This window comes from Lichtheimia ornata, assembly GCF_029851405.1.
Source record: "Lichtheimia ornata isolate CBS 291.66 chromosome Unknown scaffold00005, whole genome shotgun sequence".
NCBI classification, from domain to species: domain Eukaryota; kingdom Fungi; phylum Mucoromycota; class Mucoromycetes; order Mucorales; family Lichtheimiaceae; genus Lichtheimia; species Lichtheimia ornata.
In genome coordinates this window covers 789,564-810,634 of record NW_026695325.1, presented here as the reverse complement: position 1 = coordinate 810,634, position 21,071 = coordinate 789,564, and the positions used below count along the sequence as shown (strand labels likewise).

General features: G+C 43.5%; 9 protein-coding genes across 9 annotated transcripts; 6 read left to right on the top strand and 3 right to left on the bottom strand.

Moving 5' to 3' along the window:
- Positions 1-1,219: 1,219 nt before the first annotated feature.
- O0I10_002097 (uncharacterized protein) lies at positions 1,220-2,892 on the top strand (the record flags this gene model as incomplete). Its single annotated transcript, XM_058482185.1, has 5 exons — positions 1,220-1,676; positions 1,743-1,914; positions 1,975-2,121; positions 2,229-2,697; positions 2,770-2,892. The coding sequence occupies 5 exons, from the start codon at positions 1,220-1,222 to the stop codon at positions 2,890-2,892; spliced, it is 1,368 nt and encodes a 455-aa protein (XP_058347316.1).
- Positions 2,893-3,245: 353 nt separating this feature from the next.
- O0I10_002096 (uncharacterized protein) lies at positions 3,246-5,144 on the bottom strand (the record flags this gene model as incomplete). Its single annotated transcript, XM_058482184.1, has 4 exons — positions 3,246-3,294; positions 3,362-3,948; positions 4,006-4,273; positions 4,600-5,144. 4 exons carry the CDS (start codon positions 5,142-5,144, stop codon positions 3,246-3,248), a joined length of 1,449 nt encoding a protein of 482 aa, XP_058347315.1.
- Positions 5,145-5,952: 808 nt separating this feature from the next.
- On the bottom strand, positions 5,953-6,485 carry O0I10_002095 (uncharacterized protein; the record flags this gene model as incomplete). The annotated part of the gene is made up of 2 exons (XM_058482183.1): positions 5,953-6,384; positions 6,438-6,485. The coding sequence occupies 2 exons, from the start codon at positions 6,483-6,485 to the stop codon at positions 5,953-5,955; spliced, it is 480 nt and encodes a 159-aa protein (XP_058347314.1).
- Positions 6,486-8,389: 1,904 nt separating this feature from the next.
- O0I10_002094 (uncharacterized protein) lies at positions 8,390-9,469 on the bottom strand (the record flags this gene model as incomplete). Its single annotated transcript, XM_058482182.1, has 4 exons — positions 8,390-8,517; positions 8,582-9,232; positions 9,296-9,307; positions 9,376-9,469. 4 exons carry the CDS (start codon positions 9,467-9,469, stop codon positions 8,390-8,392), a joined length of 885 nt encoding a protein of 294 aa, XP_058347313.1.
- Positions 9,470-10,405: 936 nt separating this feature from the next.
- On the top strand, positions 10,406-11,994 carry O0I10_002093 (uncharacterized protein; the record flags this gene model as incomplete). Its single annotated transcript, XM_058482181.1, has 5 exons — positions 10,406-10,835; positions 10,895-10,926; positions 10,990-11,307; positions 11,371-11,674; positions 11,738-11,994. 5 exons carry the CDS (start codon positions 10,406-10,408, stop codon positions 11,992-11,994), a joined length of 1,341 nt encoding a protein of 446 aa, XP_058347312.1.
- Positions 11,995-12,314: 320 nt separating this feature from the next.
- Positions 12,315-14,304, top strand: O0I10_002092 (uncharacterized protein; the record flags this gene model as incomplete). Its single annotated transcript, XM_058482180.1, has 8 exons — positions 12,315-12,389; positions 12,450-12,584; positions 12,644-12,723; positions 12,810-12,925; positions 13,001-13,085; positions 13,144-13,400; positions 13,476-13,619; positions 13,688-14,304. The coding sequence occupies 8 exons, from the start codon at positions 12,315-12,317 to the stop codon at positions 14,302-14,304; spliced, it is 1,509 nt and encodes a 502-aa protein (XP_058347311.1).
- Positions 14,305-14,773: 469 nt separating this feature from the next.
- Positions 14,774-15,479, top strand: O0I10_002091 (uncharacterized protein; the record flags this gene model as incomplete). Its single annotated transcript, XM_058482179.1, has 3 exons — positions 14,774-14,944; positions 15,001-15,266; positions 15,329-15,479. 3 exons carry the CDS (start codon positions 14,774-14,776, stop codon positions 15,477-15,479), a joined length of 588 nt encoding a protein of 195 aa, XP_058347310.1.
- Positions 15,480-16,155: 676 nt separating this feature from the next.
- On the top strand, positions 16,156-17,504 carry O0I10_002090 (uncharacterized protein; the record flags this gene model as incomplete). The annotated part of the gene is made up of 7 exons (XM_058482178.1): positions 16,156-16,284; positions 16,364-16,504; positions 16,574-16,665; positions 16,734-16,788; positions 16,932-17,087; positions 17,149-17,391; positions 17,448-17,504. The coding sequence occupies 7 exons, from the start codon at positions 16,156-16,158 to the stop codon at positions 17,502-17,504; spliced, it is 873 nt and encodes a 290-aa protein (XP_058347309.1).
- A 1,697-nt stretch (positions 17,505-19,201) lies between these two features.
- O0I10_002089 (uncharacterized protein) lies at positions 19,202-21,066 on the top strand (the record flags this gene model as incomplete). Its single annotated transcript, XM_058482177.1, has 8 exons — positions 19,202-19,608; positions 19,664-19,814; positions 19,925-19,963; positions 20,054-20,272; positions 20,340-20,391; positions 20,447-20,571; positions 20,639-20,841; positions 20,919-21,066. 8 exons carry the CDS (start codon positions 19,202-19,204, stop codon positions 21,064-21,066), a joined length of 1,344 nt encoding a protein of 447 aa, XP_058347308.1.
- Between the last annotated feature and the right edge of the window lie 5 nt (positions 21,067-21,071).

Genomic DNA, 21,071 nt, shown 5'->3' with positions numbered 1-21,071 from the left:
GATGCCCGTGACGTTGACTGATACATCCTTTGCCCTCAACCTCCACCACTATTCCACACCCATTTATCTACCCCATTCTTCTTTAACACAATTGATAATCATTCTCCATAACCCATCCTTTCAATAGCTCTTGTAATAAAATTTGCCATGGAAACCGTTGCCATGAAACATGACATAGCATGCATACCCTTTCAAACACCCTCGCAACGCTAAACGTGATAATGTATTTATTCGCCACTGGGGATTGGTGCATTATACAATTAGGGATCTATTGCCCATCATTGGATGATTTCATGGTGTTGGGCTTGGTGGGAATTGAGCATAGGGAAACATTCAAACATTCATCATCCAGCAGGAATTCATTAATTCATTCGCAATGTGCCGTGGGTTTTTCTGATACCGCTAGATCCCACGTTTCAAAGCGGTTGCAACTTGTCCACTGCAACTAAAAGAAAAGAGGTCAATAACCATCCTTGCATGAATTACTTGTGTTTGTTGTTGGTCTTCAAAAGGAAAATAATGCAACTCGACCTCATTCAGCAGACGAACAAAGGACCATGAATAATGAAAGCAATCATAAAGATAAGAAGGATTGATGATCCTCCAGCCAACGTGGGTCCAGTCGGCTCACTGCTTACCCTCCGTTTCTTAAACAATACAATGCTCAATTGCTCCATCCAAGCGCTTAGCTATTCATTTACACTAATAAAGATGTATACCAGTTTCTATACTACAGAGGTAACAAGCGTTGTCATCAAGGTTTAGGTATGATCTTGTGGTCTCCTGTCAGTTTGGGTCACACACAGAGTAGGAGTCCCTGGTGCCTATCCTCTATTGATTCATAATGCTTCGTATACTTGCACAACCCTTGCTATTGATTGGCAGCTAAAATGATGTTACGTTGTATCTTTGGATACCACAAGTGGAATGATATCATTCACCTATGATGATGATCTCGGTCAAAAAGAGCTCTCTCGGGAAGGTAGTGCATAATGTCAATGTTTCATGAATGATGAATGCCCCTCCTCCACCAATGCAGTAATCTGGCATATTACCATGGTTGCACGAATGATGAGTAGGACGCAATTGATTTCTTGCCGACCGCTATCGATGTGATCATTGAAGCATTAAAACATCCTTTACCCAATGAAATCACCAGCGGGAGAACGGCAGTTGTATATTTCTCTCAATAATCCACCAACATAGTGCCTTTGTGTGTATGGTGGGTTTTATTGAAAGCCAGCTTGTCTTTCAGTTTTCCCTTTTATCTTTTTCTTCTTCATTTCATATCCATCATATTGAGCGCCTTGACGACGCAACCGATACATTTATTCAACCGCTTTTCTACCACGTCGTCAAAATTCCACTACGACTATTATCTACACTTGCCTCGTTCCTCTTGAGGAGGCCACCTCAAGAGCGTTCGAGTGCGCTCGAGGCAGCCGAGCAAGAACCACCACGACAACACTCCACCATCACCTTTCGATCGTCGCTTACATTGAGTGGCTTCAATACTGGAAAAAAGTGCGGTAGCGAAGCAAGCGACATAGCAACGACGAGTTCCCATGACGACGATTTGCTTACCCAGATTCTATCTGAATGGCACCATGCTGCACCTCAATTTGATCCTGAATCCAAAATGTCTCTCGACGACTTTGAGTTACTGGAAACGTTGGGTATGCGTCTTGGCTAGTTGGGCAACCATGTTTGGGAGGATGCTGACTTTGTTACAACTATCTCAGGTACCGGCACTTTTGGTCGCGTGCATCTTGCCAAACAAAGGGAACCAAGCACGTCTTATTATGCAATCAAGGTCTTGAAGAAAGCCGAGATTGTCCGTCTAAAGCAGATTGAACATATCAACAGCGAGCGACAAGTCCTTTCTCAAGTCAACTTTCCCTTCATTGTTCAATTGTAGGTTAAAGCTTGTATAATCAACCATGCATCATGGGCCATTAACATGATCTTTTACAGATGTTGCACGTTCCAGGATACCCATAGTCTTTATATGGTCCAAGAGTATGTGATTGGCGGTGAATTATTTCGACACTTGCGCAAGGCTGGAAGATTTTCAACACAAACCACCCAATTCTATGCTGCAGAAATTGTATTGGCTATCGAGTAAGTTGTGAATAGGAATGGAAAGGAGGAGGAGGAGAAGGGTATTTTATATATCACAGGGACACGGATGGAATGTCTCCCATATACTCATTATCATACTATCATAGGTATTTACATCGCAAAGATATCATCTATCGTGATCTCAAACCTGAAAACATCTTATTGGATTCCCAAGGACACATTCGCATTACTGATTTCGGGTTTGCGAAAAAGGTGACTGATCGGACATGGACGCTTTGTGGTACACCTGAGTATCTTGCACCTGAAATTATCCAAAGCAAGGGACACAGCAAGGCGGTAGATTGGTGGGCATTGGGTATCCTTATCTATGAAATGCTTGCAGGGTATCCTCCATTCTATGATGATACACACGTTGGTACCTATGAAAAGATCCTGGCAGGCAAAGTACGATATCCTAGGCATTTTGATAGTGCAGCCAAAGATCTTGTGAAAGGATTGCTGGTGGTGGATCGGACACGGCGACTAGGAAATCTACGTGGAGGAGGCAATGATATCGCACAACACAAATTCTTTCGAGGCACTGACTGGCGAGGTTTATTGAACAGGACGGTGCGGGTGCGTATCTCATTTGCCTTTTTTAAAGATATCTCTCCTTCTCATATCCCTAATGACGATCTTTTTTAATAGGCACCCCTTGTTCCATCCCATGCGAACGAACATGACACGAGCAATTTTGAAAAGTATCCAGCAGAGAAGCATTATAAACACCCCGAAGGCGATCCATACCGACATTTATTTGCTGACTTTTGAGCAACCCACATACACGCACACACACGCACTCATGCAACCCACCCACCCACCCACATCCCCAACCATGTAGACCCATTTAGATGCTAGTTTATACATTTACACGTAATACCACATTCATATTTTTGTTTTGTTGATTGAATTCAATGGCTAGTTGCAAAAGCACTGTTTTTGGTAGTGATCGACGTTAGTGTTGTTAAACGCATAAAGTATTGTGACACGCGACACCACATTTACAAGCTTTTCCCTTTCCGTTCAGAGTAAAATGTCATCATTGTTACGTATGGGTTGCAAAGTAAGTAGAAAAGGCTGGTCTATTTACATGAATTGAATAGGGCAAAGAGTGTAAAGGAAGATTATTGTGTGGCAAACGAGACTTGGATATGACTTCCACCCAACAATGATCTAAAAGAAGCTCGTCATGTCAATAATGAGGGCCCAACAAATAGAATGACGACAAGGTATTACTTACCGGTTGTACTTTCTTCGGAAAATGACAGCAGCTTCAGCATTATTGAAAATGACGGTCGCTTTTTGTGCCTCTCGATCAATGTCAATGTCCTTGATACCGCCTTGGATGGTTTGACCCAAATCACGGAGCTCTTTCTCGGCCACTGTTTCGCTCAAGTTGGAAACAACAAGCTTGGATGATTTGCCGGTAGTCGAAATTGGAATAGGTGATGATGGTGTAGTAGTGGATTGCTTTTGTAAAGATGACACCGTCTCATTTGATGCAGGTCGTTTTGGATGTTGTCTGTTGATATCATCTTGTGCCGAACGTTTTTGGCCTTGTTGTCTTGTATGGTTGTTGATGCGACTGAGAATACTTGGAGGTGCTCCAGCGGATGAACGTACGGGTGATCTGGATGAGGATGGTGGTGGTGAAGTAGAAACAGCAGCAGCGGCAGCAGCGGCAGCACCCTTAATCGAGATACCTTTGGCTGCTCCTCCTCCTCCTCCTCCCATACCCTTGATCGCAAATGGTCGTTTGTTGACACGGTCATTGTCACTGTCAGCTTTCCGCTTTTGTCCAGCATCCATTGATCCACCACTCGAATTCTATGTGTTGTCATATTAGCTTCTCATTTTCCAAATCCTTTGATCCTTTCCCCTTACCATCTCTGCTGCTTTTCTTTCACGTCGCTTTCGTTGCTGTTCCAAAATGTGTTCACGTTGTCGTTGGAGTGCATCTTGTGAAGGGGTTGTTGTTGTTGTAGGAATAGGCATCGAGCTGGCTTCTATCGGTGCTGAAGGAGGAGATCCATTGAACTTTGCTGCAAACTTTGGATTGATGTGGATAGCTTTTCCTGGGAAGCCTGCTGGGAAGCCTGGATGTTGAGGGAATCGAGGAACTTGAGCTTGTTGCATCATCATCGTCATCATACTACATATAGGATCCTAGTTAGTATCATCATTGGATTGAGTCATGTGTAAAGGTGATTGCCACATCTCCATTGCTCCTCTTTTCCATTCCTTTTTCTTTTCTTTTTTTTCTTCTCTTCAATCTTTTTATCCCTTTTTTCTTCTTCTCTTTTTCATGCCATATAGCGACGAGCAATCAACAACTGTGGGCAACCGCCAATAGGGCTTGTGGACGGGGGCAAATCACAGCAGCAATAGCAACAGCGACAAAAGAATCAAGAGGGCGAATGTAGAAACGGGAGGAAAGGCAAGGAGATGAATAAAAATGAGAGGGACTGCAGAACATACTTGATGTTCATCATGCCTGGATTAAATGGAGGATGATGATGTTGACCACTCATAAAAGGCTTGCCGCGGTTCATACGAGGATTGTATTGTTGTTGTTGTTGTTGTTGATGATGATGTCCATTGGTGCCATGTTGGTGTCGTGCAGGGGATGCAATAGGTGAAGAAGATGCTTTGGGTTTGTTGTTGGTGGTGTCTTCAGCCTTACTTGGGCTACTACTTGTGGTGGTGGTGTTGGTGGTGGTAGAAGTTGTCAAAGTAGCTGCCTTTGGTGATGAGGGAATCTTTGCAGCTGATGGTGTCTTTGAGGAAGTGTCTACTGTATTCGCATCTTGGCTTGTAGTCTTGGCTTGCTCATTCGAAGATGGCTCGCTGGTATTGGTGGGAGTCTTGTCATCGGCTGTGGATGTCTCTTCCTTGGGAGTGTCGTTGACGAGTCCAAGTTCTCGTTCAAGATTGTCAATGTCGAGGTCATCTGGATTGATATCGTCAAAGTCGCCGTAGTCAAGATTGTCAAGATCGATATCAAGATCAATGGTGTCTGACATTATGAAGTGGGGTGAAAAGAGAGGAGAAAGGTGGATGCAATTACGTCGGTGTCAAAGAGGATCTAAAATCACAGCCACGCATGACCATAATACCCTTTGCTCGGTTTCTGGCGGCTATGAAACTACAACGACTCAAAAGAAATGATGGAGCCCAATAGCATCAATATGACAGGATTTTGGTTTAAGAGGTACACTTTTGACTATTGATCACTGGGCATTGTAAGGAATTGTACACCACGTTTATGGGCAGCCAATGATAAGCACTCTTTTTTCCTCACTTTCCAGAAGATTGTCAAGGCAAAATGAATCCAGAATCTAAACGACTAAAGAGGAATATTCAATGACTAAATAAAGAACAACGTGAAGGATCTACAGTAAAATCCCTCGGGGTGTGTGTATCCAGATCTTCTAACTTTTGCACATCTCGTGACTCAAGAAGCACCCGTCCCAAGCTAATGGCCTAGACCGAGAATACCTTATCTTCTCTTAGTACACGATAGCATAGATTGGCTTAGTTGTATCGCATCATCACCATAGACATGATATCATTACATTAAGCATTGCATGATTCAGTATAAAGCAAAGACTACTATGGACATTTTAATATTCTTTTTTTGGGGGGATGGGGGTGGGGCTGTTTTTTTTGCATTAACCGGCTTGATAGCCGAAAATTGATGTACAGGCAAAGCATATAGCAGCACATGTGCTAAAGACAAGAATGGTGGGGATGCGTGTGGTGATGGTGGTGGTAGTTTAAATGTATCGAAAGGAAGGTATCTGCTGGTGGGTGGTATGCGAGTGGGGTTGTTTAGAACATTGTATATACACTATCCATATCGGATGATCCACTGCTGCTAGTGTTAGAGACGAGTGATGCGTTATCAACAGGTGGTGCGCGGTGATGAAAATGCATATAAGCCGAAAGAAAGGCAATATCGGATGCATGACCATCTCCTATCAAAGACGAGTTGCGTGTTGGTGAAATGGTATTGGGATGATCCTTGGCAGAAGACATGAACGATCGTCGACGATGATGAGGCATCTCGAAAGATGACGCTGGGGTAAGCGGTGATGACGATACGGCTGATGGAAAGGATGATGCTCGTTTATTCATGCGGCTTTTTTGAATCAGAGGAAGAGGATGCTTTCGACTTGAGAGATATGGGTCGGCTTCATGAATGAGAGTACAATGCTTGGTTGCTTCCTGTGCTTGGCAAGCCGAAGAGCAAAAGCTCAAATTCTTTTTTTTATATGAGTAGCCATTCTTTAGCAAACAAGATCCATTCAACTCACATCATCAAAAAGGCGCTTTTCACAAAATAGACAAATGTTGAGATCCATCGAGTATGTATACAAGGTCAAGATAATAGATGGCAAAATGAACCTTCGATAGAGAAGTTAAAGCGGGAAAGAAGCGATGAGATTAAAGGCGGAATGTTTGAAGAAAGGGATGTCTTTTTGAAAAAGAAAAAGAGAAACGATGCCGGATGTGAGTCTCCTCTTATATGCTTGCACGAAGCAACAAGGTTCTTGGGAGTCGTGACCTTGGTTGCAGTGGGGTGAGCAACTGCAGCTTCCATTCAAATATGGTAAGCCCCTTCCCCCTGTTTCTCTTCTCCTCAACGTCCTCTTCCCCCCCCCCTGTATTTCATCCTCCTTGCCATGCTCTCATACTCACATACAACAGCATACCACACCCTATCACACCATCCACAGCGAAAATTGTGTACGTCTTGCTGAAAATAGAGGCATGATAAAACGGGAGAATAGTAACATCATTCATGGTATGATCCAGTGCCTGCCGTGGGAACCATCATCAAGCGAAAAAGCTACCAGTGTATTGTACATGCTGTAGGACACAGACTATGCGTTGATGTTTTATTGGCTATAGCTAGTTTTCTTATTTCGACTTTTGTTATCATTTGAAGCATTCCGCCTTGTGGCCTGTTTACAGTTAGACTACATAACATGTAATACTCAAAAGTCTGTGTGTTGTTCTCGATCGGTCGAAATGCATGGTTCCCTACACCCCAATGTGTTGTTGTTGGTGCAAGCAAGAAAAAGAGACGCTATAGCATCTTTGTCTTGATGCTGCTGGCCACGTGTCGAGACTTTTTTTTTCATATGTCTATATCTGTATCACCATACATTGACTCGCTGCCCTGACGAGGATGGCTACGTCGTCTCAGCTATTTTCTGCTATTGATGCTTCTTTATCTTTCTGGAAAAAAAAGAAGCTACTTACAAGATGCAGTTGCATTCAATACCTGATATCATCCATCCAATCAAAAAGTTGTTCAAGCATGGCACTTGCTATACACATGATGTCGTTCATCGAGATGTAAAATGATTGTCCGGATATATGCACGTGTATACAATCGAGGCTCCATGGCGCTTCTTTAATTACAACAACCCACTAGGTATACACGTTGCACCATCATCCAAGTGCGGAATAACAGTAGAGCTTCAAGCCCTACTCATTACATCCCTTGCATACCCCTGTCGGGACTCCGTTGCTGCCATTCGATTCTCCTCTCCCATACACAAAGTAGTAGACCTTTGTCTATGACGATACATAGCTTGCAAACGGGAACCAAAGGGTCTACATCATATGATGAATGACATGCTGTAGCCAAGTATACATTGTTGTTGGATAATGCTCGTAACGAAATACACCATTTGCATCGAAAATGGTGAACATTGCATGATGATCGGCTTCTCGACTCTTGCTGGTACCTTGGTTAACGTGACACAAGCCATGTACTATACGTGGATGTGAGGTATGTTCGCTTGCAATGGATCATGACCTATATCAGCAAGAAAACAAAACGTGGAATGAGGGGGATTTATGAAAGGACATGAGCTTCATGGCATCGAGTTTAAGGCTGTACCCATGTTAGCACGTATCTAAAGGTCATCCAGAGTCCACAGCCGATTTCATATTATACGCAACCGAAAGCATGCATTACGCGATGCCCGCACAAATGCCGATAGAAATGGTTCCATGTAATGATTGCCATGGACCTGAAAATACAATGATACCATTATCCAATCTCATGCGAGTCGTCGATAGGTAACAACAGCTGCTGAATTATCAATGAAGGGATCGTAGTCTTTTTTTCATTTGGATCCAATATCAGAACAATGAGAGGATTTACAAAGCAATAATATGGGGGTTGGGGTGTCGTTAAGTGTCAATGAGTGTTATGTGTATGAGTGATAGGGACGTCGTCAATCTAAAGGTATCAATTAAGAATGCCGTAAATGAAGAAAACAGAGGTGACACAAGCGATGCCAAATGCAATGCCGAGACCAGTGAAAGAATGACCGATTCGTTGAGCTGCATCATAAAAACATCTTGGGCAGTAATCAGCTACATACAACAAGGATAAATTAGATTGGATGTTTGTTTATCAGTTGTAATATTGGCTACTTACATCCACTCATAGGTCCATAACTTTCTGGGTTGTAAAAGGCGATGGTGAGACGTGTTGCTGGTGCCAAATAACCTGGATCAGGATGAGCGCTAACACCTCGTTGATCATAGAGCTGGATTTGGTACATTCCATTAAAGAGAGGAGTCTCTGCAGGCACATCCGACAAATGCCATACTGCACTTGTAGCAGCACCATCCAATTGAGCAATGGTATACGTAGCTGATTGAGGACCCACAGCTGCTAAAGTCAAGTTGACGGGACGCACACGCAAGGATTGGAATTCCCAACGGAAAGTGACATTTTCTCGAGAATCGATACGATACAAAGGTGAAACAGATTTGCTGCCTGTGGGTTCGATAAAAGTGACGGTGCCTGGATAAATGGTATTGCCAAAGCTGCCACTTGTTGGAAGACCTCCAATACCGGATTGGCCACCTGATGATTGTGCTGCAGTGTTGTTTCCACCTTGTTGAGGAGCTGTGTTGGGTGGATTGGCACCAGATGAAGCAGGGGCTCCACTGCCAGAAGGTTGTTGTGGTGCTGCTGAAGGCTGTGGTTGTTGTTGTTGATCACCACCACCACCGGCTGATTGCTGTGGTTGCTGGGATTGTCCATCACCTGATGCTGGTGGTTGTTGTGGTTGTCCTCCTCCTATCAGATAGGTTAGCTATCATCATCATCATCCTTCACAATTCCTCTCTCAAAGGAAGCTACCTTCTTGAGGCACTATGAAAATGAAAGTACAAAGGTTACTGTCAAATGCTATAATAGCCCCCAACAAAATAAAGCCTTACCTCGCTTCATGAGCAATGGCTCTGCATTGACCATCAAGGATGAGAGTAGACATGCGAACAAGAGTAGTGATAGCAATCGCCCATGTAAATGCATTGTGTAGATTGAGGAAAAAGAAAAAAGAAAGGGCTGAGCTGAAGAGAACAGGAGGCGAATTGAATATGGGTCTCCCTTTCAAGGAATACAAGATAAAAATAGGGCTCCTTTGTCCCGGTAACATGTTCCACCAATATCCACATTCAAATAAGACCACTTGAAAACCAAACACACACTTTCTATATTCTTGGAGAGCTATGAATACAAACATGGATAGTGCTAGTTTAATGGCTACGTTTTGACTAGGGTTGTCTTTCTCTATCACTCTCTATACATAGATACATTTCTTACTCCTCCTCCTTTCACATTATCACATACATTGATGATGGTTCATCGTGTAACGTATTGTATGTCAAAAAAAGAGTCGGAAGCGGAACCAGAGATCGTCGTCATTGCTCATATTCTCAACCCAATATCAAATGTATCTTCAATCAAAATGACAAAAGACAAAAGGAAGGCACACAAAAGCTACTAGCTAGTCGTAGGTGATAAGTAACAACTACTTGGATGGCATTCTTGGGTTGCCGGAGGGAGGGGTATAGTGACCTTGTCCACTAGGATCATTGTAATAGGTTGAACCATTGGAATTTTGATAGTAGTAGCTACCATCAGTGTTGGAATAGTGATAAGAGCCTCCTGAAGCCTCACTGGGTCATCTTGAACACCAATAATTTCCTTGGGAGTTGTTGCCATAGGAATAGGAACCACTGCCGCTATAACCAGAACCACTGTTGGAGTAATAACCACTGTTGTTGCCGCGATAAGACATTTTTGTGAAAGAGAAGCTGTTTGATTGCGTCGGTGTCGAAGATCGCGTTATAAGGAACAACGCGTGGTGACGTCGCGTGTGAGTGTCTCACACACCTACTCCGATTGGCAACTCTCCAGATTCAAGCGCTCTCCTCTTCCTGCTTGACGGACATTTTGCTGTGTGATATGCTGCCCGAAAACCTTTCCACTTTACGCGTCGTTGATCTCAAGGAGGAGCTCTCCAAACGCAAGCTCCCTGTCAAAGGAAAGAAAGACGAGTTGATCGCACGCCTTCAGCAATCGCTTGATGACGAGAAACAAAAAGAAGGAGCCGTAGAAGAACCGCCAAAGGAGACATCAGCACAAGTCGACAATGCATCTAAAGAGACAACCACAGAAGAGAATCAGCCACAGCCATCTGATGAGAAGGCAGCACCTACAGAGGAAGCGATCCAGCACAATGAACCTGTCCAAGAGGTGACAACAGACGACAAAAATACAGCCGATACCACCACTACCACCACCACCACCATGCCAAAGGAAGAAAAGCCATTAGAGGATGATGATCGTGGAACAAAGCGTAAACGAAGTGTGGATGAAAAGGAAGAAGTAAAAGGTGAGTCAACAAAAGATACATGTGTGGATGATAGCATGATTAATGCCATAATGTTACAGAACCACAACCTGAAAAGCGCACCAAATCAGATGTTAGTGTATGTAGTATCTCTTCTTGCATGATATCAATTGTCAGCTAATCCTATGTATGATAGATCAAGCATCCCGAAGAAGAACAACCACAACAGCAACAACAACAGCAGCAGCCACAGCCGCAACCAGAGACCAAGGAAGAGCAACAGCAGCCACAGCCGCAACCAGAGACCAAGGAAGAGCAACAGCAGCCACAGCCGCAACCAGAGACCAAGAAAGAACAGCAACAGCCAAAGGAGAACATTGTCACCAGCTCTGCTATCTACATCAAGGGATTTGTACGGCCATTGATTGTACGCCATGTACAAGAATTGATTGCAAAATATGGCACGGTGAAAAGGTTTTGGATGGATGCGATCAAGACTCATTGTTATGTTATTGTAAGTGGTATTGGGTATCAAATGCATTGAGTCTTTGCGATTAATCCCGTTTTGTGTGAATAGTACGAATCAACAGAAGAAGCAAAAGCAGCATTTGAAGGCATTGATGGCATCGTATTTCCTCGTGAGACGGGAAAAGAAGTGACGGTGGGTGGTCTTACTCCAGAGCAAGCTGAAGTGTTGATTGAGCAAGAACAAACTGCAGCTGATCGACGTATGAAGATTGATTGGGAAGGAGCTATTGAATCAGTGATCAAGGGCGAAGTCAAAGAAGTCAACAAATCACCATCATCGTCATCAAACAGTCCTGATGCAAGACGTCCACGTCTCTTTGGTATTTCTCAAATCACTCGTGAATTACAAAAAGGTATAATGGGAAGGGTCAATGGATGGATAGATGGGAAAGGTTTATTGACGTGTGTTATTATAGCTGCCACAGCATCAGTGTTAGCATCTGAAAACAACGCAGCGGCATCAACATTGGATGAACGACCGACGAACTTGTTGCAGGATAATGTTGAAGGACCATCTATGCTAGTGGCTGAGGACAACCAGATGGCAGCACCAACAGCATCATTGGATGAACTTTTCCGCAAGACGAAAGCGACACCCCATCTTTATTACCTTCCTGTATCAGAAGAAATAGCACAGCAAAGATTAGAAAAATTGAGACAAAAAACAGCGTAGATGGGAGATTGTGAATATAACATACAACTTGAACTTTGTACATCTTGGATACTTTTGTCGGAGTTGGGGTGTTCTTCCGGGGTGAGCCTATCAGCGAATAGACAAAGAAAAAAAAACTGACTCGGTGGACTTGCCCGGTGAACAGGGTGGCACTGTAATGGCAAGTAGATCACCTCTAAAGGTAGGGTTGACCCAGATCAAAGACGCATTGTGTTGCCCATTTAGGATGGTATTCAAATAAAAAGACCATTCCATCTCCACACTATTTTCATTTCTTGCTCTTTCTTTTGTTTATCTCTCCCTCTCTCTACACCCCCATCATGCTTCGCACCTTGCTTGCCACTTCAAAGCCTTTGGCACGTACCACCGCTCGTCCCGCCATTTACCTTGCTTCGGTAAGTCATCATCATCACCATCATCGTCATCATTCATAAATGATACTCATTCCCTATAAGCGCTCCTATGTCTTCCCTGCAGGTCAACGCGAATTCCTCAACGAGCACTTGGAAACTGAGGATCCTGAAATGTTCAAGATTATCGAGGGTGAAAAGAAACGCCAACGCGAAAGCATCTGCTTGATTCCTTCCGAGGTAAGCTATACCATCATTATCCAATATGCAATGTTGAAACTCATCTTTGACGTGTATAGAACTTCACTTCTCGTGCTGTCATGGATGCTCTTGGAAGCGTGATGCAAAACAAGTACTCTGAAGGTTACCCTGGTGCCAGGTAAAGAAAGCGAAAAACTGGGGGTTGTGGGAAACAAAGGGGGTTGATGTACATGACGTGTGTATTAACCATCTCATGTATTATAGATACTATGGTGGCAACGAGTTCATTGATATGTCTGAGAGACTTTGCCAACAACGTGCTCTTGAAGCATTCAACTTGGATAGCGACAAGTGGGGTGTCAATGTTCAAGCATTGTCAGGTATTGTGGGGTGGTAGTGAGTGTGTTTAGCCTTTTTGAATGCCAGCTGACACATATACCCAACCTTGTTGTTAGGTGCTCCTGCCAACCTTTACGTGTATGGTGCCTTGATGAAGCCACACGATCGTTTGATGGGTTTGGATCTTCCCCATGGTGGCCAGTAAGTAACGTTTGTTTATCGAAGGATGTAATCAAATATTGATTTTTTGGTTGTTTAGCTTGTCTCACGGTTACCAAACGCCAACCAAGAAGATTTCTGCCGTCTCTTCTTACTTTGAAACCTTCCCCTACCGCCTCAACGAGAAGACTGGTCAAATCGATTACGACGCCCTTGAAGCTAACGCTATCTTGTACCGCCCCAAGATCATCGTTGCTGGTGCTAGTGCTTATGCCCGTAACATTGATTACGCTAGAATGCGTGAAATCGCTGACAAGACCGGTGCTTACTTGATGTCTGATATGGCCCACATTTCTGGTAAGTTGGATAAGAAACGATGATGATGGTGATGAAAATTTCTGGTGCCTAATACAAATCATTTATCTTTGATAGGTTTGGTTGCCGCTGGTGTGTTGCCTGGTCCATTCGAACACTCTGACATTGTCACCACCACCACTCACAAGTCGCTTCGTGGTCCTCGTGGTTCCATGATCTTCTTCCGCAAGGGTGTGCGTAAGACTGACAAGAAGGGTAACCGTAAGTAATCAAAAGAAAGGGAAAAGGGATCCTTGTATATGGAACGTTGGTGCTAATCCTATTGATAGAAATCATGTATGATCTTGAGAACCCCATCAACCAATCCGTTTTCCCTGGTCACCAAGGTGGTCCTCACAACCACACCATCTCTGCTTTGGCTGTTGCTCTTAAGCAAGCCAAGAGCCCCTTGTTCAAGGAATACCAAGAACAGGTGCTTGCTAACAACCAAGCTTTTGCCAAGGCCTTTTTGAACCTCGGCTACGACCTCGTTTCCGGTGGCACTGACAACCACTTGCTTTTGGTTAACCTTAAGCCCAAGAGCATTGATGGTGCTCGTGTCGAGCGTATCCTTGAACTTGTCAACATTGCTGCCAACAAGAACACTGTTCCTGGTGACAAGAGTGCTTTGATCCCTGGTGGTCTTCGTATCGGTACTCCTGCCATGACCAGCCGTGGTCTCAAGCAGGCTGACTTTGAAAAGGTTGCCTCATTCATTGATCGTGCTGTCCAAATTGCTTTGGAAGAGAAGAGCAAGGTCCAAGGTAGCACCAAGCTTGCTGATTTCAAGAAGCACGTTGGTGATGGTCAACAAATTGCTGCTATCCAACAGCTCAAGAAGGAAGTCACCGAATTCTCTTCGAGCTTCCCTACCGTTGGCTTTTACGAAACCGACATGAAGTTGTAGAGATCCTCTTTTTATTACAATCACACATGTACACACACGCAAATCATATCCATTAATTACCCCCCCTTCACGTATATACGAAACCATACAAGCACTCTTTCAACAACACGCGTCCCCTCTTATTTCTTGATTTCCCCATGTTCATTTTCTGCTTGCATCAATGTATAAAAAAAGAAAACGGGTACTGCTCAACCATACCCACGTATTGAAAAAGCAACGCATTTATTGGATACGCATGAACATAAAAAAGGGCTTGTACTACTACTAGATGTTTGGATCACAAGGCAATTGCTTGCACGCGTCGCACTATGAGTGAAATGGGCCAGTAGGAGGATGATTGCATGAATGCTTGTGCATGGGTTTTATATGTATCAGAGGATTATGCGGGAAATAAACGAGTCATGATTCATAATAGCACGGCTATCATCGTTTTTCTTCTCATAAAAAAACACAATTAATCATACACACCATGTCGAGACGTGATACAAGACGCGATACAATAGTTGAGCATTATCCACTTGTTGAAGGCCAGCAGCAGGTTGACATCCAGCGAGTGGTGGTGATATCCATCGACCCAAATTCAGCCAAGTATGTAATCGATTGGGCTGTCGACAACTTTATCCAACCCAGCAAGGATTTGGTGAGTATACTGGATCAAAAGCAAAAGGGATCAATATTGATAGGATGATGTTTAAGGTTGTGCTTGTCCATGTACGACTATTAGAGATGCCAATGGCACCCTATGCAGATTCGGCTGGATACATGGATGATGCAGCGGAGGAGCGTAAAGCAGAAAGTCATGATCTTTTGAAGGAATACGCATCAGGTCTATGGCATAAGCAGATTGCATGCAAGGCAGTATCCATGATTGGCGATCCTAAAGCTGAGATTGTTCGCAAAGTACAAGAGACGCATGCAGATGTATTGATTATGGGATCTCGTAATATGGGTACCATTAGGAGGTTCGTTGTGATTGATAAAGGCAAATGCTTTTATGTATTCATTATGATATCTTTCTATATAGGACTCTCCTTGGAAGTGTCAGCGACCACTGCGTGCATCATGCACCATCCACAGTTATCATTGCTAAACCACCACCAGCTGAACATGAGGATGAAGGCAACAAAGAAACTCGACGTCGTTCATTCTTGCAACGTATTCGATCAAGCTCTTAAGCATTACTTGCAAGCTTCACATTCTTGTTTCCTATATGAATAATGAATACTCCCATTCTTTCTTTGTGTATAGCTTAATAAAGACTTACTTTTTCTCGCGGCAAGCTTGTTGAAATTCCTCCCATTCCTTCATGCACTTGGAACGATCGTTGTTGTTCTTTAACAGGCACTCTTGAAGAGGTTTATAATCGCAGGCGGCGTTACGATTGGTGTTGTTGTCAGCAGGGGAAGGCATGAGTAGTAGTAGTGGTGGTGGTGGTAAGTGGTAGTAGCTGAGGATAAAGAATTGTTGATGGGGTAGCAATTGTTTCTCTCCTCCCTTGCACCGCCAACTGCCAATTGAATTTAAACCCCAATCACATTGAAATATGCATTAACCCAGTGCTATGGTTCACCACTGAAACAACAATACTCAGAGGGAATGAAAAGGATGATATGAGAAATGGTAAGGGATCACAAAGATACACAATGCATGTTGATGTAATGGGATGGATACTCTTTTTCATTTGTATTCGGTAGTTGTCAAGGAGACGCTTGGTCATCTAACTCACATTCTAAACAGCACGTGAGCTAAAGTGCGGGGTATCGGTTAAGGTAATCACCGTCTACAGCAGTTTTTTGGGGAAACGGCAACGAGAGAACGTATTTTGACTTGCTTGAGCCCTTTCCATTCATCATGATGGGTTATGTCCTCGTCGTTATCTATTTTGCAACGGCAATTACAGTTGGACTTTCAGCCTTACTCTATTATTACCAATGCGAACTTCTTTACCCAGCATTCTTCCCGCCAGGCTCGAGATCAGTGGTGAGCTTCATTCTCGATCAGCACCTTGCTCCTCTATTTCTTATCTCTCTAACGACACACATACACACAACTTATTCAGGTCGCTCGCCCTTCACAATACGGTCTCCCTGATAAAGAAGAGATCCTCGTCACCAAAGACGGTGTCCGCATAAGGTGCTATGTGCTTATACAACGAGGAGACGATGTTGCAATACAATCACCCACATTACTATGTCTACATGTACGATATCTCCATGGCAACGACACATCTTTTTTTATACATCAATCTCATCAATATGACTATGCATAGGGGCATGCTGGTAATATGGGGCATCGACTACCCATTGCACAAGTCTTTTATCGGAAACTGGGATACAACGTTGTCATGCTGTCATACCGCGGGTAGGATCTATTATTCAGGGACGAGTATGAAATTACATATGGTAACCATGGCAACGATTGGATTATAGGTACGGGCTTAGTGAAGGCAAAGCTACAGAGAAAGGATTACGCATTGATGCTCAGGTAAGGCTTTCTGCTTGTGTGTGGTGTGTATGTGTATATGTGTATGTGTTGGGGATACCTGGAAAAGAGAGAAGGGTGACAATGCGGCGCAAAACTGGTGACTGATGGGGTGATTGGGGTTGCATTTGGGGGGTCCATTGTAGACAGCGCTCGAATATATCCAACGCCATCCAATTCTGAAACACACACGCCTGGTTGCTTATGGCCAATCCCTTGGCGGTGCCGTCGCTACTTATCTCGTTTCCAAGTACGAAGACAAATTTTTTGCATTGATCATTGAAAACACATTTCTCAGCATTGTAAGACATCAACTGCGATCGATCCTTATTATCATGAGAAGCTAATATTTACTTTGTTTAGCCATTGCTGATCCCACACGTATTCCCACCTATGCGACATTTGGTGTATCTCTGTCATCAACGATGGCGCTCATATAGGAACATCCAGTTTATTCGCAAGATCCCAATCTTGTTCCTTTCCAGTGGCAAGGATGAGCTCGTACCACCTTCACATATGGCCAAACTTCACATGGCTGCCAATACAAGGAGCGGTAAAGTATGGCGTGAATTTGAACATGCAACGCACAATGATACTTGCATGCAGGTAAGAAACAAGGAAGGCAAGGTGAATGATTTGTATCAAGCTGACACTTTTCATAGGATGGTTACTTTGAGGCGATCGGCGAGTTTATACGGGATTATGTTTGGGAAATCTAATATCATACCAAGTGTACATTTCCTCCTCCTCCTTACAATTGCAAACACATCACATAACATCCCTTCATAATATGTAAAAGTCGTCATTGCATCTTCCTCTCTCTTTCTTTCTTTGAATGAATACCTTTTATTTATGCCATCCAATCCTATCCCACCATTGTAAAGTGTGAGCACAGACTACAATTTTCGTCTTCAGCGCAGTGTAACACAGAATACCATTTTGCACAACCAATTTGCGTATGGGGTATGTCCGTGGGTCACTGTAGGGCAAAAAGGATCGGCAACCCTTTATATGGCTAGCCATGATGTGACCTCGGCTTTTCTTTGTTTTCAGTATTCAACCCTCTTTGTTGATGTTCTTAAGCAAACAAGACCTTGATTTGCTCTGCTGTGTCTATGTATCCAATTATGGCATCGCTACTACACACCTTATCATATGCTTTGTTTGCTATCCGAAAATTTAAAAACGCCACAATGATGCAAAACCTTTATGGGATCATCCTTGTTATTACGAGTTTCATTATACTATGTGCATCAAGAGCAATGTCCCCTTGCTTTATTGGCTTGATCAATGGCGTAATAAGCTGAAGTTCTTCTACTCTATTGGGTTGTGAGTCGATCCATCATGCACTCATTCTGCTGAAGCAAAACTAGACATGTTTTAGACTTGATAGCGACACAAAAGCAATTCACTTTATGGGAAGATGAGATTATAAAAAGGTGTTTGGCTGTAGATGGGACATCGCTTATAGCAAGAGATTTCATATCGTGTATGCCATTCACGTGGTGACAATTGATGGCAGCGACGGCAACCTTATTCTCCTAGAAAATGAAAGGATCACCTTGACAACATGTTTCCACTTTTAAGGCATTGTATACTTTGTTGCTCTTTAAGATGGCCACACGGGCTAGTGATGTATTTTTGTGGGGATGATGGATGTCACATTGTCTTGGAACCAATTTTGAGTGTATTTACAAAGAGAAGAATCAGGTCTTACAACTTGGATAAAGGAGAAGAAAGTTTATTTAGGCAATGAAACCAAGACACATGTCCAAGAGGAGTGCAAAGAATAAAAGGAGAAAAAAGAGACTCATCCTTGCATTACAAAGATACCATTATCAAACACCGCTCACTCAAGTGACACAAACTGATTGGCAGGTGATGGTGACAGCCCAACATAGTATTCTATTCTTTGGCCTCTATGGGCACACTAGTGATAGATAAGAAAGAAAAATCCATGCTGTGCTCTGATTGAATGGGAGGCAGAATAGCCCGATAAACTTTATTTGATAGGTGCCAGCAAGTTGCGTGTGAATGATAGTAAAGAATAAACAACAAGCTTTGGTGGGGTCATTCTTTAATAACTACTCGATAAGAGGAAGGTGTATGATGATAGAAGGGGTTCCACCCTGGGTTGTCATGGAAAGATTAGTAATAGTAGCATGGAAAAGTCGAATAAAGATAGCATTGTGTTGTATAGTTGAATCTGAAACAAATGGTACAAGCAAGCAGTGGCTGTTGGGTAGGTTGTTGGTATCATCGGCGATGGATAGTAAAAGAGGATGGAAACACAGGACCCGTGATTGGATTGGGAAATTGAAAGCGACCCGCTTTGCAAAGTATAATCCATTGCTCTCTTTTTCTTTTCCTCCTCCCTCACTCTTTCAAACTGGATCTCGATAAATCTTTCAACAACATGTCTCTCAATGAGAGGGACAAGCTGCAACAACAGCAACAACAACAACAACAACGTACTTCTCCACTCCCACCGCAGCAACGTCAGTCATCGCCACAAAACTCATTGCCCACATCACGGCCAGGTGGTGTTATTCCAGGAGGAGCTATAACAGGAGGAGGAACACCAACGGCATCTCGTATTAATCGTTCAGTACTTCCACCCATGAGTCGATCGCCCTTACCACCTATGGCTGCAGGACGAGCAACACCTCCCACTGGATCACCCGGTGGAGGCTTGAGTAGCAGACGAGGTCCTCCTGGGGGTTTACCAGGTCGTATGGGAGGCAAGAAACCAGGATTGAATCTATCACAACTTGGCATCGCACCTAAGCCTGATACGCCTTTTGCCAACTTTTCGAAATATGTGTATGTATATGAGATGGATGAACAAAAAAGCATTTATTAATCATGTATCTATCAGGGATCCATCTGGCAAGCTCAACTTTGCTGGCAAGGCTATTATTCATGCCGACGGTGTTGATTTCAGTAATGGCAACAGCTTTGCTATCAAGATGGCTGATTTGGAGTTGCAAGAAGAATTGGGCAAAGGCCAATATGGCACCGTACAAAAGGTATGGGTGGATGGATTGATTGGTGGTGGGAGCCGTGCGTGCGTGTTAGGTGGAGTGGAGGCGCGCGTCGTGTAACATTTCACTGACCCATGACCCAACCGATGCACCAGGTGTACCACCGAGTGACAAATGTCGTGATGGCAATGAAGGTAAAACGTCTTTCCTTATCTCTCTCTCTCTCCTACTCCCTCCCCCCAGTGCTCAGCAATTCTTATTAATCATGTTGCCTTTTCATTTAGGAAATTCGTCTCGAGCTTGATGAAACCAAGCTGCACCAGATCTTGATGGAGCTCGATATCCTACACAAGAGCACGAGTGATTACATTGTCGAATTCTATGGTGCCTTCTTTATTGAGTCATGCGTCTACTATTGTATGGAGTACATGGATTGTGGATCTTTGGATAAGTTGTATGGCGAGGGTGTGCCAGAAGATGTCTTGGCAAAGATTGCAATTTCGGTCAGTATTCAAGAAATGTAGTATGTATTGCCAAGAGGAACTGCTGACATGGGTAATGTGCTTGTAGATGGTCAAAGGTCTTCGATTCCTTAAAGATGAACTTTCCATTATTCATCGAGGTAGGCTTTTATTCATGCGCACTATCCATATAGAGTAATTCATTATTTTTGGTAGATGTCAAGCCTACGAATGTACTCGTCAATAGCAAGGGTCAAATCAAGCTATGCGACTTTGGTGTATCAGGTCAACTTGATCGTTCGCTTGCAAAGACCAATATCGGTTGTCAAAGTTACATGGCCGTAAGTAATGATGGGAGGATGAGGATATGCATGAGGATACAAGCATCTGAGTTGTGTTGTATTTTAGCCTGAACGTATCAAGGCAGCCAACACCTACACAGTTGCTTCGGATGTTTGGTCACTTGGTTTGTCGTTGGTGGAAATGGCTGGTGGCAAATACCCATACACGTATGACAACATGTTTGCTCAGTTGAAGGCCATTGTTGATGAGGAGCCACCCACATTACCAGAGCATTTCTCAGATGATGCACGCGACTTTATCGCTTCTTGGTAAGTATAGGATGCAAAAGAGAAAGGTCATGGGAATGGTGAATGATCGGCAATTCATCTGACCATTGTTCCCATAGTTTACACAAGGATGCAAAGGAACGACCGACTTATGCAAAGCTGCTTGATCATCCTTTCATCAAAAAGTACGAAGATGTCGACGTGGACATGGCCAAATGGGCAAATGATGCGTTCGCTGCTCGAATGTCGAACAACAAGAAGCATTAGATGCA